This window comes from Ahaetulla prasina, chromosome 13 (genome assembly GCF_028640845.1).
Source record: "Ahaetulla prasina isolate Xishuangbanna chromosome 13, ASM2864084v1, whole genome shotgun sequence".
In the NCBI taxonomy this organism is placed as follows: domain Eukaryota; kingdom Metazoa; phylum Chordata; class Lepidosauria; order Squamata; family Colubridae; genus Ahaetulla; species Ahaetulla prasina.
Genome location: NC_080551.1, coordinates 14,517,386 through 14,531,506, shown reverse-complemented (window position 1 = coordinate 14,531,506; position 14,121 = coordinate 14,517,386). Strand labels below are relative to the sequence as shown.

The following is a 14,121-nucleotide window of genomic DNA, read 5'->3' as shown; positions in this document are numbered from 1 at the left end:
CCATTTGCACTACTCCGGTGACCTTGAAGACACAGATGAACCTCCAAGTAGCCTCAACGACTCTGTAAAAAGAATATAAATGACCAGCTGCCTGCAAGGAGTATAAATCCTTCCATTTCCCCCATCATCCAACCAGAGCTGAAGAAGCTTCTTGGATGAGAAGCGAAACGTCTTCAAAGAAAAAGCAAGAAAGTCCAGTTTATTTTTTATTTATTTAATTTTGTCATAACAATATACACAAGCATAGCACAAGTTAGTTTCCTCTTGAAAAAAAAAAGTTGGCCATGCCCCCCTCACCAAGCCACGCCCACAGAACCGGTAGTAACCAATTTCACCCCTGGGAGGGATAGGACATCATCTATCTCCAGTATACAACACTGTCCTTTCAGCAGTTCCAAGAAGGCTCTACACCCATTTGCACTACTCCGGTGACCTTGAAGACACAGATGAACCTCCAAGTAGCCTCAACGACTCTGTAAAAAGAATATAAATGACCAGCTGCCTGCAAGGAGTATAAATCCTTCCATTTCCCCCATCATCCAACCAGAGCTGAAGAAGCTTCTTGGATGAGAAGCGAAACGTCTTCAAAGAAAAAGCAAGAAAGTCCAGTTTATTTTTTATTTATTTAATTTTGTCATAACAATATACACAAGCATAGCACAAGTTAGTTTCCTCTTGAAAAAAAAAAGTCTTTGAGACAACCATGACTTAGATGACTGAGAATCTCCATAGATATTTGCCAATGAATTTCCTCTCTCTTAGAAAACCAATTCTTCTGATTCCACTTTTCATCAGTTGCAGAGGCCTGAGGGTTGTTTTCCTAGCAGGAGACAAGGACTGTAGCTCTTATCCTATCTATTCTTATTTAAGGCCTGACACACCCACACAAGGGCCTGGAAGGAAGCCACGTCTTTAATTGTGCAGGCGTGTGTGCTGTGTCTCACTTAGCAGGAGCCCTTGTATGCCGTCAGGCAGGAAGGAGTGGAGGGGGGGAGGGAAAGATGCATGAGGACATCCAGTTCTAAGCATCTAACTTACTGTGCTGCTGGTTGGAAGAAAAAAAAACAGTCAACAAAAGCGAGCAAGACAGAACTGGAGGTTGAAGGAGACTTTGGCAGAGGTCCTCATATCTCAGCAGAGAGATGCAACTGATATGGTTCTTCCAACGATGACAGCAGAGAGGGCAGCTGGACAAACCCAAAAACGGATGAGGCCACCCAGTTTCTCTCTCTGACCTGACATCCATCTTTCCTTTCCTTTCCTTTCCTTTCCTTTCCTTTCCTTTCCTTTCCTTTCCTTTCCTTTCCTTTCCTTTCCTTTCCTTTCCTTTCCTTTCCTTTCCTTTCTTTCTTTCCCTTCCCTCCCGTTTCCTCCTTTCCCCTTTCCTTTAATGGACTCTTTTCTCTCCTTTCACGCAGCTGCTTATTGGAGAAGAGATTGGTTGCCTTTGATCTACATGGAGAGGCTACTAAGACAGCAAACAAATTATCTATGTTCAAATTCCATTGGACTATTCAGATCAAATCCTTGCAGGTGCAATATTAGCTCAAAGTAACCATAGACAGTTCAGACTTCTGGTTACTGTGATGTTAAATTGGCAGCTAACCCCTAGTTTGCTAGATAGTAGAGCAGCACTATTAACTAGACCAGTCAGCCTCCCAGAGCCCACCAGAACGTGGAATGGTTCCCGCTAAAGCAGTTTGCCATATCTAATCAAGGGGTCTCCATCCAATGGGGCATGCAGAGGTAGGGAATGGGGCAACAACTGGCCTCATAGCTGCCAATCAAAAACGGTCAAACGAAGTCAGGAACCTTCTGACTGCAGAGCAGAAGTTCTACTATTGGACTAGTAGAACTCTTTATGTTTTGATGTTGTCCATTTGGATAGGGGGTGGTGGTGTTTGCAGGAGATTATTAAAGTTATCCTTCTGAAATCAATAGACTTTAGCTTCTGTGGACTCAGCTGCACTCCCAATCAGCAAACAAACCTGTTATGAGTAGGGATCATCCATTGCATTAAGCTACATTTAATTAGTTTTGGCTTACAGTATGTAGTATGAACCCAAGCATTCTGATTTGGAAGCAAGTTTTTTTTGGGGGGAAGCAATCCCCCTCATCCAGACCTAAGAAGCAGGGGTGAAATGCTCCTGGTTCAGACTGGATTGCTCGATCCGGTAGCGATGGCAGGGGATGGTTTGGAGAACTGGTAGCAAAAATCCCCGCACCCCACCATGCCCAGCTAAGCTGCGCGATCATCAGAGGTTTTTTTTTTTACTTTTAAAAGCATTTTTTCTTTGGCCGAAAAAAATGCTTTTAAAAGCAAAAAAAAAAGCCTCTGATGATTGTGCGGCTCAGCTGAGATCATAAGAGGCTTTTAAAAGCATTTTTTCTACAACATCTTCAGCCGAAGAGGTTGTAGAAAAAATGCTTTTAAAAGGCACTGACAATCCCAGCTGAGTTGCCTGGTCGTCAGAGGCTTTTTTTTTCTTTTAAAAGCAAAAAAAAATGTTTTTAAAAGAAAACAAAAGCCTCTGATGATCAGGCAACTCAGCTGGGATCATCAGAGCCTTTTAAAAGCATTTTTTACAACCTCTTTGCCCGAAGAGGTTGTAGAAAAAATGCTTTTAAAAGTAAAAAAAAAAAAGTTGGCCACGCCCACCCAGTCACATTACCCCCTCCCCCACCAAGCCACGCCCACAGAACTGGACCTAACAAATTTTACATTTCACCACTGCTAAGAAGGATGTTGTCTCAAAGTCAATCACTGTCTGAATGGACAACTGCTTCATCTTGCTAGAGTTGAGTCTCACTTTGTTCATCCTCATCCACACTGGCAGCTTCCGAGTACCCAGATGGACCTTCTACCACAGGGGTCTCCAGCCCCTGGTCCATGGACAAGCACTGGACTGTGGCATGCTAGCAACATACGAACAAGCGAAACCCCATCTGTGGGATTCAGGCAGCCAGCAAGACCACACTTCCTCTGGTCCGTGGTAAAACCTCTCTCCGTGGAACCAGTCCCTAGTGCCCAAAAGGTTGTGTGGGGCGGGGGGCACTGTTCTACCACATCTCCTGGAAAAGCCAGGGGTATTATTTATTATTATTTATTTATTTTATTTTATCATATTTTTATACCGCCCTATCTCCCTAGGGACTCAGGGCGGTTCACAACCAGATAAAAACATACATATAAATACAAATAAAACATCCATTAAAAAACTTATTATAATTGGCCGAATAATTAAAATGATAATAAAAATAATAAAATCCCCATTAAAACCAATTTGAATTTAAAATCTAGTCCAGTCCTGCGCAAATAAATAGATGTGTCTTAAGCTCGCGGCGAAAGCGCGAAATTCTACTGGGTAGAATTTTATAATAGGGTGTCATACGATGTCCCCTTATAGCTTCAGATCAGTGTTAAAGATTAAGTTGTTAATCTAGTAAACTATGTTTAGATAAACTCTGGTTTAGCCCTGTTGCCATAGGGGACAGAGCGCTGATGTTCCATCCGTATCGTTCTTTGTAAATATCAAAGTGACTACAGTACTGGAGTTTGTACAGTACTAGCACCCCATTAATACGGGACTCCCAAATTCCAATTCCAACTTATTAGGTGGGTTTGGGCAAGATGTTAATTTTCTCTTGGGCCAATCCTTCTCTTCTGGTGTTTCAAGCATGGAGAGACAGGCATGGCCATTTCCTTCCTTTGAGAGCCCCATTCTTCTTGAATTTGCACCCAGGACAGCCATCTAGACCAACTCTTGGATTGATTCTCCTTCAGGATTAGCAGAATGAGGAGGTTGACGCTCCACATCGGCAAAATCCATGCTCCGACTCTGCCTAAATAAGAGGGGAAAAACAGGATGTTCTCCCTCAGTGTTTACAGAACGTTAGATTTTTTTCACATTGAGTCTGTTCTTTTCCGAGCAAAGACAGCAGATACACTCTTGACAATATTGCGGATTCCTGTGCCTTTTTTCAGGGCCAATTTGGCCTCACAGATGCGTTCTGCTAAGCCATGGAAGACCATAAGTGCTCCATGATAGGTTTCGGCTGCTGATACCTCATAAAATTCACAATCCATGGAGAGGGCCAGGAGACGTCCCTCTTCACTGGAAACCTCCCGGTGATGATGTAGATCTCGCTTGTTGCCCACAATAACAATGGGCACTTTCTCCTGGCTCAGACTTTCCTTGGTGGCTTTGATGAACTGGACTTTGGATTGGACACTGTTGAAGCTGGCACGGTCACAGATGCTATAGACCAAGACAAAGCCATCAGCCCACTGGATGCGTTTATCTTTGGATGAGTTGTCCTCTGACTTCTCCTGAATAAGAAAACAAGTACATTTGCAACATTTGGCTAATAGATAGTCAATAGTAAAATCATAATCATAATTATTTGAGCAAATGTGGGAAACAAAAGCCAGTAATGGTCGGTGTGCTTGGTGTCATACTAAAAGTTCTGGAAAAACACTTGGACAAAATGGACAGAACCTCAACTCAGGTATTACAAATGTTGCGCCATTTGTGCTGTTCAGCACAAATATTATCACAATGTCTTTGGCTCTCCTAGATTCTTAGGAAGGATACGATACTAAAAGCTATCCAATCCAATCAGAACTTTCTGGTAGACTGCATGAAAATACTGACAACAACAACAACAATAGAATAAAAATTGGTACAACATGGTTTATAAACCGCAATGTTCACAAGATATGTGAAATTATAAACCAGCAAATCATATTATTACAGGGGTGAAATGCTCCTGGTTCGGTCCAGTTCACCCGAACCAGTAGTAAAAAAGGCTACTGATTCGCCGAACCGGCAGTAAAAAAATGTAGAAAAAAAAAAAGTCCGAAGATCAGCTGAGTGACAGGCGATCATTGGAACTTTTCCCCCCCACTTTTTAGGCACTTTTAAATGCTTTAAAATGTTAAAAAAAAAAAAAAATTCCGAAGATCACGCATCACTCAGCTGATCACTGATTTTTTGATTTTTTTACTTTTTAGGCATTTTTTTACTACCAGTTCTCCGGAAGGCTCCGACAATCACAGCTATGCCACACGATTGTCAGAGCCTTTTTTTCCTTTTAAAAGCATTTTTTACAACCTATTTTCCCAAACAGTTGTAAAAAAATGCTTTTAAAAGGGAAAAAATGGCTCCGACAATCACAGCAGTGGCGCGCAATCGTCAGAGCCTTTTTTTTTACTTTTAAAAGCATTTTTTTACAACCTATTTGGCTGAATAGGTTGTAAAAAATTCTTTTTAAAGTGAAAAAAAGGTTCTGAAGATGGTGCACCATAGCTGATCACCCCTCCCCGCACTGTTCTACTTACCCCATGCCTCCTTTTGGCATGCACTGCGCGTGCACATGTGTGTAGTGACTCGTCCTCCCTCCTCTCCTCAGCTGGGCCCCTCCCATCTCCAACCGGGCCTGTTATCAGACTCCGAGTCTGATAATGAAGATGAACGGCCTGTCATGCCTCCAGCCCCCGGCCCTGGCCCCATGCCCAGAGAGGATTCCAGGAGTGAACAAACAAGCCCGATAAACCTCACTCATACGGCGTGTGTTCCTTTGGCTCAGCCGTCAGAGGAAGCCAGCCCGGTATTGGAATTGCTCGGGCCTACTCCTTCTGACCCCTCCCTTTCCCAAACAGCAGAAGACAATTCAAAGTGGGAGGATCCTCGCTTCCGGAGATCTGAGAGGCGACGCCAGCAGAAGGAAGGGAGGGGCAGGCCTGGATAAATGCTGAGTCATGGAGCCACACCCCACAGCCTATATAAAGGACCTGCTTGTGGCATTCCAACCTTGAGTCAAGCAAAGTCTTATCGAGTTTGCTGATACCGGACCCTATCGCTGAAGTCACAACTTGGACTCCTGCCTGCCCTGATAAACCTCGAAGGGACTTGGCAAGCTGCAGAGGCTTCGTTGCCAAGTTTGCCACGGACTCCCTTGACTCATTCGTCGGAGTGGGGAATGGGACACGACAACGTGCACCTCGCATTTGCAGCCAGCAAACTGGTAGTAAACCGGTTTAAATTCCACCACTGGCTTGGTGCAATGTGAAAACACAACTTCTTCCAAAATGAAGTCTGGTGTATGAGCTGTCTATGTTAGCTAAAACGCAGAGAACCTCATTCAGCCGGTGTTCCCAAGCTGAATGCTGTTTTCTAAATCTTTGGATATGGCCCCCAGCGTCCTTCCAAAAGGACCTGCCAAATCATAACATGTCAGAAGGTGAAAAGTCCTGATTGCATCGGAAACATTCACATAATTGTACTTAATTAATGTAATTTGATTTTCATTAAATTGAAATTAAAAGTCAAACCCAGTTTTTAGTCTCACTTTTTCTTCCCACAAAGCCTTTTTGGAGTTAAGCCTTGACATACTACTATGTGGTTGCTTGAACTGAAAAGAAAACTGACCTCAAAATTAAACCAAAGTACAATATAGTAAAGTAGCCAGGAGGCGTTTAGATCACAATGAATTCACCCCTCAAAGGATGCAAAGGGAAGGATATAGTTTTACAAAACCAGCCAGCATGGAGTTTTTAATCACATTCTATATTCTTCTATACTTCGATAGTGGTATATATGTCAACTCAAGGGCCTCAGATGTAAGATAAGCTGCTTTGGAATGTGTGGGAACACAAACACACTACTTGTCTGGAACTCATTAAGGAAACCATGTCTTTTCCCAAGCTGATGCAGGCATGGGTGCTTTAGGTAAAGGTAAAGGTTCCCCTCGCCTTTCCCCTTGCTAGTCTCCGTTTCAAAGCCAAAGAGCCAGCGCTGTCCGAAGACGTCTCCGTGGTCATGTGGCCGGCATGACTAAATGCCAAAGGCGCATGGAATGCTGTTAGCTTCCCATCAAAGGTGGTCCCTATTTTTCTACTTGCATTTTTTTACATGCTTTCAAACTGCTAGGTTGGCAGAAGATGGGACAAGTAACGGGAGCTCATTCCATTATGCGGTGCTAGGGATTTGAACCGCCAAACTGCCGACCTTTCTGATCGACAAGCTCAGCATCTTAGCCACTGAGCCACCAAGTCCCTTATGCTTTAATGAGTTACAAAAAAAGTCTTGCGTTTGCGCAGCCATTTAGTCTAAAAATCTTCTAAAACAAAGCGATGCACAACTCTACTGGAGATATATATATATCTATATATATATCTATATATATATCTATATATATATCTATATATATATCTATATATATATCTATATATATATCTATATATATATATATATATATATACATATCTATATCTATCTATCTATCTATCTGTCTATCTATCTATATATCTATATATATATATATATATATATATATATATATACTTTATTAGTCTTTGAATGATCATTAGCTCAAAATCAACAATGCAGGAGGAGGGGAAGAATGATTTTATTAGGCAGGTATTTTGTGATTGAAAGGTAACTGTATTATAACATTATAACAGCTGCACAAATAACATATGCACAAAACTGGAAACAGGAAAAGATACCAACAGATGAAGAAGGGATAGGGAAAGTTTTAGTGTACGCCGAAATGGACAAGTTAACAAAACAAATTAAAGAGAAAGAAGAGACAGATTTTTATATAATCTGGAATAAATGGTATGAATGGCTTAAATCTAGAAATAAAGGGAAAAAATTAAGGGGAGAAATTAGAATGTACAGAATGTATTAGAAATGTACAATATGTAAATAATAAATATATAAGAATCTAGAAAAGTAAAGCTATTAGTATTAGATAATTTAATGTAAATAAAGAAAAGTGGATAAGAAAGAAAATAAAATAACAAATGGGATATGGGGGGGAAAGGTATAAAAGCGAAAGAAGACCATTAAGAAACGCTGTTTAGAAATAGGAAATATTTATATGTTATATGTTGTGTGTTTGTCAGATTGTGTATCACATTAAAACAATAAAAAAAATAGAAGGGTGGCAGGGAAGAAAGATAACTGCAGAACTATGTTGGACTATATATGCACCCAAATACAGACATGGATTCATATTTATAGTGATCCTTGCTTCCTTACCTGTGAGCAAGGAAAATCCCAGATGTGGAAAAGAATCTCTTTGCCTTCTACTGCCAAACTGTGAGTGTAGACAGACTCTGGGTTGGGAAAAGCAGAAAGTTCAGGTTGCCGCAAGCCATTCTCAAGAACTCCATCCTTGACCTTCCTTCCTTCCATCCATCTATTTCTTCCTCGGCCTCTCCCTTTGAGCAGCTTTGGGTGTAAGGAAATAGGGCAGCTCCACAGAGCAAAGCCTGAGAGTTTTACACACAGCATGGATTTGCCCAACCCCTGCGCGATTTGCCCCGATTGAGTTGTTCGGATGGAAAAAAAAAAAGAGACAGCGGGCACTCTAAATACCACACGCAGAACCGCAAACGCTTGGCCAGGGAAAAGTTCCCTCAAGATGGGCTCCAGCATGAGTCCGAAGACAAAACCTCAGGTCCCGGTGACTGACCCAGATTGGATCCTTCAACAATATACCTCCCCATACCTTTTACCTTAAACTGTCTACCGTGGACCTTTCATGTTTCTTAAGAGGTCCCTAAGGGATCATACATATAAGCGCACCAGCGTGCCTACCGTCCCTGTCCTACTGTTCCCAATTATGGGTAACCATTTGTGTGTTTATGGCTATGTTTTGCCTATTTATATCCTTTTTTTGTGCCATTTTTTTTCCATGTGTCCATGTCTATGAATATACTGTTACTTGTTTCCTTGTTCTTGTTGATATCTATCTATCTATCTATCTATCTATTTATCTATCTATCTATCTATCTATCTATCTATCTATCTATCTATCTATCTATCTATCTATCTATCTATCTATCTACCTACCTACCTACCTACCTACCTACCTACCTACCTATTTGCCTATCTATCTATCCATCCATCCATCCATCCATCCATCCATCCATCCATCCTCCCACCCACCCATCCACCCATCTATTTATCTATCTATCTATCTATCTATCTATCTAACTATCTATCTATCTGTCTATCTGTCTATCTATCTATCTGTCTATCTATCTATCTATCTATCTATCTATCTATCTATCTATCTATCTATCTATCTATCTCTATCTATCTATCATTTATCTATCTATTTATCTTTCCATCCATCCATCCATCCATCCATCCATCCATCCATCCATCCATCATCCATCCATTTATTTATCTATCTATCTATCTATCTATCTATCTATCTATCTATCTATCTATCTATCTATCCATCCATCCATCCATCCATCTATCTATCATCCATCCACCTACCTACCTATTTGCCTATCCATCCATCCATCCATCCATCCATCCATCCATCCATCCATCCATCCATCCATCCATCCATCCATCCATCCATCCATCCATCCATCTATCTATCTATCTATCTATCTATCTATCTATCTATCTATCTATCTATCTATCTCCTGCAGATCTGGAGCATCTTATCGAAGGGTCAAGATGTTTTGTTTCATTTTATCCTTTAAAACAACCTTATGAAAGAGAAATAGGATTTAGCTGAAGACAAACTAGTGAGCCCCATGGTTGAAAGGAGACGTGAGCCTGGGTTTTTCCAGTCCCAGTTCAACACCCTAACACATGTCCTGTGCTGGCTTTTCATTGGTCTTTTTTTTAAAAAAAATTTCACCCTCTAAGTGTGATATTAGATTGGTTAATTCCATGGCAGAAGGAAAGAAAGAGCATTTTGTCCTCAAACAAGCTGGTGACCAGCCAAGATTTGCTTGATAATGGTTTTTAAATAAACCACAAGTGACTGTATTCACACATTCCACTAAGTCAAATGAAACAAATCACCTTTGGATTTAGCATGATAGGTGAGTCTTTCCACTGGAGAATATAAACTATGCCTTATATAGCTTATCATTATTATTGTGTATTTATCTGAACATGTTTTACATAAATAATTTTCCTTTAAAATGAAAGGGTCTGAAGGTGACATATGGTGGTGAGCAGACCTGGCTTTTTTCAGACTAATTTCTTCTTTTGGGGTATTGCTTTAAAATAAGAGTTATTTTTCTTTTGGACAAGATCTGTAAAGCTTGCTAATAGCCTGGCTAAATTGGCCTGGATTTGTTTAGATTCTACCTCAAGTGTTCCGAAAATACCCGCTGTGATCTTAAAATAATCATTTATCACTTCAGAGTATCATGTGATCTTGGTCAATTACTGTGCTGCTTAATTTGGTGCTGCTCAGTTCCCCCACTTTTAGCATTTTGGAAAAAAACATCTCTTTTGCTAAGATTTTAAATGCTAAATGATTTTGAAGCCTATGGAACTGTTGATTTGAAATTGCGTTTTAAAACTTTGATCCGTTTTCTTTTTCAAGTTGCTAGCCATCTTACATATGTGATCATATAGCATATATGACATGATATATGTCATATGTGATATGAAAACAGAATTTCAGTATTTGAGGGGCTGCCACAAAGAAGAGAGGGTTAGCTTATTCTCCAAAGCACCAGAGGGCAGGGGAAGAAACAAAGAGATGGAAACTAATCAAGGAGAGAAGCAATCTGGAATTAGGGAGAAACTTACTAACAGTGAGAACAATTAACCAGGGGACCGGCTTGTTGTGGGTGCTCCATCACTGGAGGCTTTTAAGAAGAGACTGGACAGCTACTTGTCTGGATTGTATAGGGTCTCCTGCTTGAGCAGGGGGTTGGACTAGAAGATGTTCAAGGTCCCTTCCAAATTCCTTGTGTGTCACACTTGGCCAATAAAGAGTTCTGTTCTGTTCTAGTCTAGTCTAGTCTAGTCTAGTCTTTCTATTCTACTCTACTCTACCCTACCCTACCCTACCCTACCCTACCCTACCCTACCCTACCCTACTCTATTCTATTCTATTCTATTCTATTCTATTCGCCATAGATGCTAATCAAAAGAAACAAATGATTTAATTAAGGATAAACAGAACTTAGAGAAGCATTTTTAGCTTGCCTTTCATGTCCCTATGAATCTCAAATTTCCTTTCTTCCCTATTACCACTCCCCGCCAACCCAACCTTGGCTATTTTAAGTTGTGTGGACAGCAAGTCTGACTGGGGAATTCTGGGCGTTAAAGTCCAGATATGTTAAAGCAGCCCAGGTGTTAGAAACACTGCCCGACCCAAAAGATAATTCTGGTAGGTTTCTCGCGGGTGCCCAATGCGATGGTCCATCCATCACCCACCATTCCCAGGATGAAAGAGATTATTAACCAGCCCCCCAAAATTGTGTAAAGGTCCGAACACTCACCCATGTCTCCATATTCCCCAATAAACCTTTTAGTAAGGAAACGCACCGTCAAAGCTGTGAAAAAGAGTGGGAGTTGAAACTGTTATATAGCACAGATGGGGCAGGAGGAGGAATGGAAAAGGATGTTATCATTTGCCAGCAAAAAAAATAATAAAAAAAATTGGAAGCTGTTCTCCCCCACCACTACATTAAAAATAAAACCCAGCTTCCGAATCAAATTCGAATATTTGAAAACCCGTCTCCTCAAAAATTTACCTCTGTACCGTAACACGTTACCCTATTTTTACTGTTTCATGTAGACCCTGAAAATTTATTTTCATTGGAAAATAACGCTAAAACTTTTGTAGAATACATGTTTTCAGCACCCTCTAGGTTAATCCATTTTTGCAGAGCTGTAAATCAATTCCCCTAAAAAGCGAGCGGCTGGTTTGCAACCCTATATTTATGCCTCAAATTTTTGCTGAGCATCCTAAACACATTTAGGCATTATTCTAGACTTTGCTTACTCATTGATAAACCCATGTATTAATTTTTTTGGCGGGGGGGCGGAGAAAGGAAGCTCAAAAAATTCACTTTCGTCCCAAACACATCTTAAGGTTGGCAACTTACAAAAAACACGTAATGTGGAAATCCGATCAGAGCATTTCAGTTCAGAAGGTCAAGAGATCCAGGTTGTGGCTGGGCATAAGAGCTCTGAATTAAACAAGGCTCATTCAATCTTAAACATGCAGATATTTGCAATGGAAGCGTGAAGAAGATCAGAATTGTGACCAGTGGTGTGAGGTAAAGATAAAGGTAAAGGTTCCCCTGGCACATATGTGCTAGTCGTTCCCGACTCTAGGGGGCAGTGCTCATCTCCGTTCCTAAACTGAAGAGCCAACACTGTCCGAAGACGTCTCCGTGGTCATGTGGCCGGCATGACTCAACGCCAAAGGCGCACGAAACTGGAGCTGTTACCTTCCCACCAAAGCTGGTCCCTATTTTTCTACTTGCATTTTTTACGTGCTTTCAAACTTTTAGGTTGGCAGAAGCGGGGACACGTAGCGGCGCTAGGGATTTGAACCGCTGAACTGCCAACCTTTCGATCGACAAGCTCAGCGCCTTAGCCACTGAGCCAGCACGACCAGTGGTGTGAACAACCACCTTAATTCCTTCTCGCTCTTCTGCAGCGCTTATGGAATCTGACAAGCCAGTTAGTAATTTGTCTGGTTAATGAAGCAGAGAACTGTTTTAGCCACATATAAATAGTATCGCTCATTAAATGTTGCAGCATTGCATTTTACCCGTCTACCGTTTCTGGGCAGGGCAACTTTCACTTTTCATTGATACCCTGCACCCTGAAGCTTGCATTGCATGTTTGCAAGTTTCTTTCTGTGGGGTGTTTTTTGTTTTTTTTAAAAAAGCGGAGAGAGATTATTTCGCAGCCTAGAATAGCAAACTGCCCTGGAGTAGTTTTTGTCGCCAACTTACCTGATTTTCCCACGCTGTCTGCTCCTAGGACCACCACGTTGGCTTCCATTTTCACAGGGGTAGAAGTGGAGACCTCTGCCCCAGGCTGGTGGTCAGGAGTGAAGCTGGCACTCCTGCGAAGGGGGATTCGGAGGACCATTGATAAAGATCTCTTGTTTCGTCCAGACTATCAGCTGAGGGAAACTGTTTCAGCTGTTTCCCCTCTGTTCAATCAAAATAAGAATGAGTCTTTCTCACTTGACACCAGTGGGAGTTATTTGCATGGATCATACCAAGCCGGAGGAACTGAAGGGGTTCTCCTTCCTGGAAGCTACTAACCAGCACCTTCTTAAGAGGTGCTTAAAACCAGACTGTCAGTGCTCGTCACTCAGTTGACAAATCTAGCAGGCTAATTCTACTCCGCCCCACATCCATGGATAGAATGAAAATTAACCATGGACAGGAGGAGCCACCTTGGAGCAACTAAAGGATCCGGGTGGGACTCATCGTCTTCTGTATCTGTAGGAACTCAAGTCTTTTCAGCGTGTTGCACACACGTCCCATATAGGGTGGGGCTCCGATGAGCCAGTTACCGATGTTCCAAGCACATAAGGCAGAGCAATGCGTCTATGCAGAAAAGCCACACCATGAGAGCTACACAGAACGTATTCATGTACGGTAGGAATCCGTAAGCAGGTTGGGCTGGTCCTAGGTTTTGCAAGAGGCAATTTCAGGCCAACGTATTATTATTTTTTTTAAATGAAATGAAATTTTATATTTATCTGCCAGGCTTCAGGAGGAGAAAGTTCCTCGTTTCAGTGCCCTCTGGTTCTAATTGGTCATATTTGCCATCTTGTAAAGCAGTCCCATTATTCCAGGAGTGTCCAAACTTGGCAACTTTAAGACTTGTGGACTTCAATTCCCAGAATTCCCTAGCAAAGCTTTGCTGGCTGGGGAATTCTGGGAGCTGAAGTCCACAAGTCTTAAAAGTTCCCAAGTTTGGACACCCCTGCGTTATTCCCACCAGGGGCTTCTGGTGGCTCAACAGACTATGCAGTCTGTTATTAACACAGCTGCTTGCAATTACTGCAAGTTCAAGTCCCACCAAGCCCAAGGTTGACTCAGCCTTCCATCCTTTATAAGGTAGGTAAAATGAGGACCCAGATTGTTGGGGGGCAATAAAAGTTGACTTTGTATATAATATACAAATGGATGAAGACTATTGCTTAACACAGTGTAAGCCGCCCTGAGTCTTCGGAGAAGGGCGGGATATAAATTCAAATAAATAAATAAAAAATTCTACTACAGGCAGTCAGTATCTTGAACCAAGTCTGCCTTCTTATTCCCGGCTTTTGAGATGAGCAACCTTTCCGCTATTTAAATCAGGGGTC

The 14,121-nt window shown here is 41.6% G+C and overlaps 1 protein-coding gene across 1 annotated transcript; it reads right to left on the bottom strand.

Annotated features, from left to right (window-relative positions):
- Positions 1–273: 273 nt before the first annotated feature.
- Positions 274–13,569, bottom strand: LOC131184596 (ras-related and estrogen-regulated growth inhibitor-like protein). The gene is made up of 4 exons (XM_058156092.1): positions 12,752–13,569; positions 11,282–11,335; positions 8,049–8,125; positions 274–4,330 (listed from the first exon to the last, which is right to left on the bottom strand). The coding sequence occupies exons 1-4, from the start codon at positions 12,888–12,890 to the stop codon at positions 3,905–3,907; spliced, it is 696 nt and encodes a 231-aa protein (XP_058012075.1). The 5' UTR covers positions 12,891–13,569; the 3' UTR covers positions 274–3,904.
- Between the last annotated feature and the right edge of the window lie 552 nt (positions 13,570–14,121).

Excerpts from the sequence above, each read along its gene's own strand:
- LOC131184596 (XM_058156092.1), bottom strand. The coding sequence starts at position 12,890 with ATGGTCCTCCGAATCCCCCTTCGCAGGAGTGCCAGCTTCACTCCTGAC. Across the intron at positions 8,126-11,281 it reads TGGGGAATATGGAGACATGG|AGTCTGTCTACACTCACAGT; the intron begins GTGAGTGTTCGG and ends TTCCCAACCCAG. Across the intron at positions 4,331-8,048 it reads GGGATTTTCCTTGCTCACAG|GAGAAGTCAGAGGACAACTC; the intron begins GTAAGGAAGCAA and ends TTTCTTATTCAG.